Genomic DNA, 7141 nt, shown 5'->3' with positions numbered 1-7141 from the left:
TTGGTATAAGAGGTTTTTAATGTATGGACTCGAACCGTAACAATCTACCCCTGCTTCTTGACCAAGTGCTGTGACACCGAAACAAACACACCTTTAATGACCAAACTTAACCTTAACCTATCCGGATAAAAAAAAGAAAAAAAAAGAATTTTTTTTTTATAAAAAAAATCTATAGTTTTGAAATTTTATTTTTTTTTAAAAAAAAAACATATGGGAGGATACCATCCGACTTACTCCAAAAAAAAAACGACACAAAAACGAGACTTCCCTAAAATACGGTCAAAAAGTGGTGCACGACTTAAAGAAAAAAAGTGTGTGAACGTGATATGTGAGTGACTAAGTGAGGTTATAGACGCGTGTTTTGACCGTATAGCTAGACACAACACTAAACTGGACACAGCATTCGCACAAAAATAACAAAAAAGACTGACAGAACACTTTCCTGGGCACCGTGTCACGGTGCAGACTGTCGTGACACGGTGTAGTATACCGTCAGACGGTAGATAGTCCCGTGTCACGGCACCGTTCACCGTGGCGCGGCAGAACATGCCGTGACACGGTGTGCAGTTTCAGGTCAGTTTTTTGTGATTTTTTCAAATTTTAATCGATTTTAGGTCCATACTAATTACTATGTGAGAATAAAAACCCTCGGTCATGGGTTAAACAAAAGAGAAAACACATGAAGGTTAGCACCAAGCAGCCACATAGCATTTAGGCACGATGATGTAAAAAAAGTTCGCAACCTAGAGTCAAGATCTATGTTCAACTATTGGTCAAGCTTTGGGTGTCAAAAGGGTACCATGGTTAAGAGTTTGGACGCGTTAGCAAGGAAGCCTCCCTTGAGGGTGTATGCCAACGGGCGGCTCTGCGAGTTCGTGATGAAATCGAACTCGACTCCATGGTTTGGGTGGATTTAATAACTCGGATGAACCCTTATTGCCATGAGCGTTTTTGGGTCGATAGAGCTTAAATCCCCCAGGGCTAAGACGCATATAGAACAAATAAGTTTATTTAGAAAAATCGAAGGAAGTCGACTGTGAGGAAAGAAAATAAGCCACCGGACAGATTTTAGGACTGCCGTGACACGGCAAAAATTCCCGTGTCACGGTACTGTGCACCGTCAAACGGTGCACTGTACCGTGACACGGCAGACTCTGCCGTGGCACGGCAGTCAGAAGATCTAACTGGTGCCCTGTTTTCCTTCGCGCGCAACCAAGCTATCCAATTTTTCCTACGGGACAGACCTGAATGCGACGTTAAAACGTCTATGCAGATGCAAAAATGCCAAATTAATCACAGGAATATTTTTTCAAGAATCTTTCAAGTCTCATCCACTCATCTTAATTAAATACCGATCACTCAAATCGATAAATAATTTAGAATCCCCCCAGTGGAGTCGCCAAATTGTAGGCGTCGTTTGAAGTGCGCCTACGTGAAAAAGCATGTGGTGAATATGCTTGGCACTCATAGGAAGTGGGAATTGACATAATACGATTAGGGACAAGGAAAGTAGGGAGCCGCCAACAAGTTTTTAAGGAACTTGTAAACCGTTCACGGATCATAAAAAGGCAACCACGAATAAGGGACAACGAAGGCAATAACGATTGACCCGTGAAGGTTACACCCCATTCATAATCCATGAGATTACTAACTCCATATGGTTCGGAACCACGAAAGGAGGATCGGGGATGATGGTACGAAGTGAGTCATGGAGTCACATTCGCCCCTAATTGGCCTCTACTCGATTCTTATAGTGAAAAACATTCCTGCGATCTCAAAGGCATACAAACAAAGATTCAATTTGCTCCAAACTATTATTAAGCTAAATTGGTTGAATATTAATGCAACATATAATTCTAAAATATTTGTGATCACTTGAATTAATTAACAAGATTAAAAAGGAAACTAAACCGGTTGTCCAAATTATCTTATTAGGCGTGATTTTCAATTACATATTCCCTTTAACATGCAATATGGTGATCAATAAATATAATAGAACAACATTAATATTAAAACCAAATTAATCACAATTCCAACAACATAAAATCGTTAGAATAATAATGAAAATAAAAGAAGCATGATCCTTACTTCGATTCTGTTTGTTTGCAACAACAAAATAATAAACGAGTTAGTAACTTCAAGGAAATAAATAAAGCAATAACCAAATTAAATATAATAAAATAAAGTTAATTTTGAGGCCAAACCCTCAAACAGTTCTACCTTTCACGCCTTGGTTTAAGGACAGAACCTCGAGTAAAATATGGACTCCTTTGAGTGCTTGAAGAAGGAATTTTGAAGTGAAAAGGGTAGGCTAGTGTTTAGGCTAAAGCATATAAGAGAGAAAATAAAATAATAGAATTACTCGGTGCCCCGTTCATCATAAATGAGGGGGTATTTATAGGAAAAATGTGCTGAGGGAGCACACGGAACCCTAAAATGATAATTTCAGAAATGAGGGGGTATTTATAGGGAAAATGTGCAGACTGCCACCGTGTCACGGGAAATTCCAGTCCATTTTCCGTCTAAATTCATTTTTAACCCTAATTTCTTTCGGCTTTTTAAGTGCCGATTGATAATTTCTGGCTTTTTTCTGACTTTTATTATTCGGGCTAAAATAAGAAAATAATTAAATAAAAATAAATAAAAGGTTTGGGCCAATAATAAAACAATAAAATAAAAAGGTTTGGGCTAGAATTAATTAATAAGTTTGGGCTGAAATTAAAACTATGCTTTTACCAAACATCAAGACTAATCCATGGATTGTTCAAAAATACGATTTTTTAAGCACTCTCGGGATTAAATACTAAACCCGACAAATAGTGGCGGTGAAAGATTATTCATCATCGGGTTTGGTTTTGGGGAGACATTTTTAGGTGTCCACAGGTACCATAGACCTACCCGCCTCAGCCGCATTGGCCACCCTTTGGGAGTGTTGGGCCATCTTATGGACAATATTGAGCTTATCACTCCTAGGTATCATGTATGACCCTAACAATTCTAGTTCATCCCTCCTAACATTGGCGGGTTCATGCCTCCCAAAGATGGTAAGGCCAACAAATCGTTGCGAAAACTTTGGCATGGGATGTTGTATCCAAGTGCCCTTGGTATGCTGGAGGTTTAAGTTGGCTTCCACTTTAAGGGATTGATAGACAACGACAATGTTGTCTTGAGGAGGTTCGATTGGTCTATCCGATTTTAACTCAAATAATTTGCCAAATTCTTTCAAAGACAATCTAACATCACTATTAAGCAATCTAAATTGAACATGAGTAATCAAAGCATTAGATTTTATGACATTAAAACTAGAAATAAATTCCAAGGTCAAATAATCATAAGTATCATAATTCAAGTTAAACAAACCACTCATGCCAATTCCTTTAAACAATTTTTCTACGGGTTTATCAATTCCTAATCTAGCAAGGGTGGGGTGATGAACAAAGCGTGTAGGAATTACCTGCCTTGACGTGAGATTGATCATCCTTTGCCTTTGCTCTTGAGTGGTGATGACCACCCTCTCCCATCCCGGAACTTGCAACTCCGGGTCAATCCTAGGCGCTTGTTGCCTTGAGCTTTCCCCCCTTATGGTCCTAGATCTTTTGAGAGCCAATTTTTATGAGAGATGGTAGGATTAAGAATATGTAAAAAAATATTTGAGTTTTGATGGAAGAATTGGAGGAGATCTTGAAAATAAGGGAGTTTGTAGGTGTAAAAATGGAGGTTTTAGAGAGAGAAAGTAGTAATGATGAAGATGGAAGAAGAAGAAAGTGAGGAAAGAAAGAAGGGTAAGGAATAAAAGTGACGGCCAAAAATAGGCACGCCCGATCGGGCGAAAATATTGAATTCTAGATGTCTGGTTGCGCGCCCGATTGGGCGAGCTTCGCCCGATCGGGCGGGAATACGAAGTAAGATTTCGCCTTTTTACTCGCGTGGTCGGGCGAGCTTCGCCTGAAATATCTTTTCCTTCACTCGATTTTCCACAAAAATGCGCCCGATCGGGCAAGCTTCGCCCGATCGGGCGAATTAAGCTCCAAATCCAACTCCAGTTGCGCGCCCGATCGGGCAAGCCTCGCCCGATCGGGTGAATTAAGAGCTGATTCCAACTCCAGTTGCGCCTGATCGGGCGAATGAAACGGCGCCAAATTTTGACAGGGTAAAGTCGTATCCCCTAATTAAAAGTAAATACCTAAGTCCTCTAACTAGAGTAGATAGGGAAGTAGGGTCGAACTCCACAGGGAAACAAGTCTTTTTACTCCTCATTAATTATAATAATCTAAATTATCTAAGTAACCAATATTTTTGGGAATAACTTCTATACCACGAAGAATAAGTTTAGGGAGAAAAACAATAATAAGAAGGCCTAGGGTCATAGGTTCACCAATAATTAATATTCCGGGATAAAACATAATAATTAATAATTAACATTGCACAAATAACATGATTAACAGGCTCTCGCAATTTATTAATCAACATAGATATAACAGGCTCTCGCAATTTACTAGATCTAAGTTCTAATTAAAAATAGCCTTTAATATTAAATTAACATCTGCTTGATTCATCAATTCAATATTTCTAAACATTCACAATCAAATTACATCTGCTCGATTCATCATCTAATCGCAAAGAATTAAAATAATTCAATAAGAAATTATCATGCAATACCAATAATCAATAATAACAAATTATCCCTTCATATTAATTATGGATCCCCATAAACCCTATAATGAAACTACTCAGACATAATCATAACTAAACTAATCAAATAAATAAAACAAAACATAATCAAAGAAGTAAATGAAATATCTTAAATTAAAGAAGAAGAAATTGTTACCAAAGATAATCTGGATTAATGGAAGTAATTACGAACAAAACTTGAGAGAGAATTTAAGAGAGAGAAATATCCTAAGTAGTGAGAGAAAATCTAAAAAAAAGTAATCCAAAACTACGTACATAATTTGTACTTACACATTCCTCAAAACAAAAATTAAAACTAATCTAATCAGGTCTGAGAAAAACACGCGCCCGATCGGGCTAGAGGCCGCTCGATCGGGCGCGCCTTTTTCCTTACGCCTCTTCTCAGCAGCGACGCCTAATCGAGCTAGATGCTCGCACGATCGGACGCACCTTAGGCCACGCACCAGCATTGCACGCAGCTCCCGATCGTGCTAGCTTGTCCGATCGGGCCCTTGCTTCTCTTCGAGGCTTGGACTTTGATTGGGCTTGATTCCTCGGCCCAATCTGGATTTCCTCTTCGGGTCATGAATACTCGGTCTAAATACCTCGGTATCCCGATTAGCGAGCCCTTAATCACCGGCTCGATGACTCTAACCGGCCTTGGGCTTCATAGATGGTCGTGCTCTTTTAATTCCCGTAGTCGCTCCATGAAAAACCCGAGAAAATGCTCCAAAGGTGCAATTCCCTACAAAACTCAACAAAGACTACGAAAACACTAGAAAACACCAATTAGTAATAAAAGTGGCTCGAAAGAGCCAAAAAGACTACTAATTATGACCAAGGGACGGGGGTAAATTACTATATAAAATGGACATATCAAACTCCCCCAAGCCAAACCTTTGCTTGTCCCTAAGCAAAGAGCTCATCAATGAACATATAAAACATGACTCACCCCAATAATCAAATCAAGCACGAACGATTCGAGGCAAATCTAATGAACATGCTTCAACATCAATCAGTCTTATTCATCTAATCACCCTTCCTCCCCAACAATTGTCAAATAGAGCAAACCATAACAGCATAAATAAAAAGGAAAAATAGTCTAGAAAGCAAGAAATACGGGTTGCCTCCCGCAAAGCGCTGGTTTATCTAGGTCCCGTACGACCTTCTTACCACCTTGTTGCTCAGGTTGGAAGTGGAGTTAGGAGGGTTTCCTCCACATCTCTACTAGTAGCGCCCTCATGATACACTTTCAATCGTTGGCCATTTACCTTAAACTCTTTTCCCTTGTCATTGACCAACTCTACTGAACCAAATTTGTTCACCCTTGTGACAGTGAAGGGACTGGACAACCTAGACTTCAACTTTCCTGGGAAAATCATTAATCTAGAACTGAAGAGAAGAACCTTATCACCCGGTGCAAACTCTCTTGGTAAGATCCTCTTGTCATGCCACTTCTTGGTCTTCTCCTTGTAGATTCGCACATTATCATATGCCGAAAATCTAAACTCATCTAACTCATTGAGTTGGAGAAGTCTTCTCTTACCTGCGACCTTAGAATCCATGTTAAGCTCCTTGATCACCCAAAAAGCTTTGTACTCCAACTCCACGGGAAGGTGACATGCCTTACCATAAACTAATCTATAAGGCGAAGTACCAATTGGTATCTTGAATGCCGTTCGGTATACCCAAAGTCTGTCATCAAGCTTCATACTCCAATCTTTCCTTGACTTGGCTACTACCTTTTCTAGAATCGCCTTGATTTCCATTTTAGAGACCTCAACTTGACCACTAGTTTGAGGGTGGTAACTAAGCCCGGTTCTATGATATACACCATACTTCTTAAGGAGGTTATCCAATTGTCTTTCATGAAAGTGAGTACCTCCATCACTAATAATAGCCCGTGGAACACCAAACCACGAAAATATGATCTTCTGGAAGAGCTTGATGACTACCTTGGCATCGTTTGTTGGTGAAGCTATGGCCTCGACCCACTAGGACACATAATCGACGGCTACGAGTATGTAGCAATTCCCATTGGAAGATGGGAACGACCCCATATAATCAATACCCCAAACATCAAATATTTCTACTTCAAGAATCCCGATTTGGGGCATCTCATGCCTCCGCGAAAATGTTGCCAGTCCTCTGGCAAGAGTCACAAGCCTGCAAAAAAGTGTTAGCATCCTTAAACAAAGTGGGACAAAAGAAGCCTGACTCATTAATCTTAGCCACCGTTTTAGTGGGGCCATGGTGTCCTCCATAAGGTGAAGTATGACAACTGGTAAGAACGCCATGAACTTCCCATTCGGGAACACACCTGCAAAATAATCCATCTGCACACTCACGAAAGAAAAAAGGATCATCCCGAAAATAATGTTTAACATCAGAAAGGAATTTCTTTTTCTGTTGGTAGGACAAGTCAGGAGGTAGAGTACCACCCACTAAATAATTAGCAAAGTCCGCATAC

General features: G+C 39.8%; 1 protein-coding gene across 1 annotated transcript; it reads right to left on the bottom strand.

The window, feature by feature from the left end:
• Window positions 1-5855: 5855 nt before the first annotated feature.
• Window positions 5856-6440, bottom strand: LOC110713722. The gene has a single exon (XM_021892171.1). It carries the CDS (start codon window positions 6438-6440, stop codon window positions 5856-5858), a length of 585 nt encoding a protein of 194 aa, XP_021747863.1.
• Between the last annotated feature and the right edge of the window lie 701 nt (window positions 6441-7141).

The sequence above is a fragment of the Chenopodium quinoa genome, unplaced genomic scaffold (assembly GCF_001683475.1).
Source record: "Chenopodium quinoa cultivar QQ74 unplaced genomic scaffold, ASM168347v1, whole genome shotgun sequence".
NCBI lineage: Eukaryota > Viridiplantae > Streptophyta > Magnoliopsida > Caryophyllales > Amaranthaceae > Chenopodium > Chenopodium quinoa.
This window is presented reverse-complemented; position numbering and strand designations above follow the sequence as displayed.

Bases quoted from the DNA above. Each gene is read 5' to 3' on its own strand.
- LOC110713722 (XM_021892171.1), bottom strand. From the start codon at position 6,440: ATGGAAATCAAGGCGATTCTAGAAAAGGTAGTAGCCAAGTCAAGGAAA.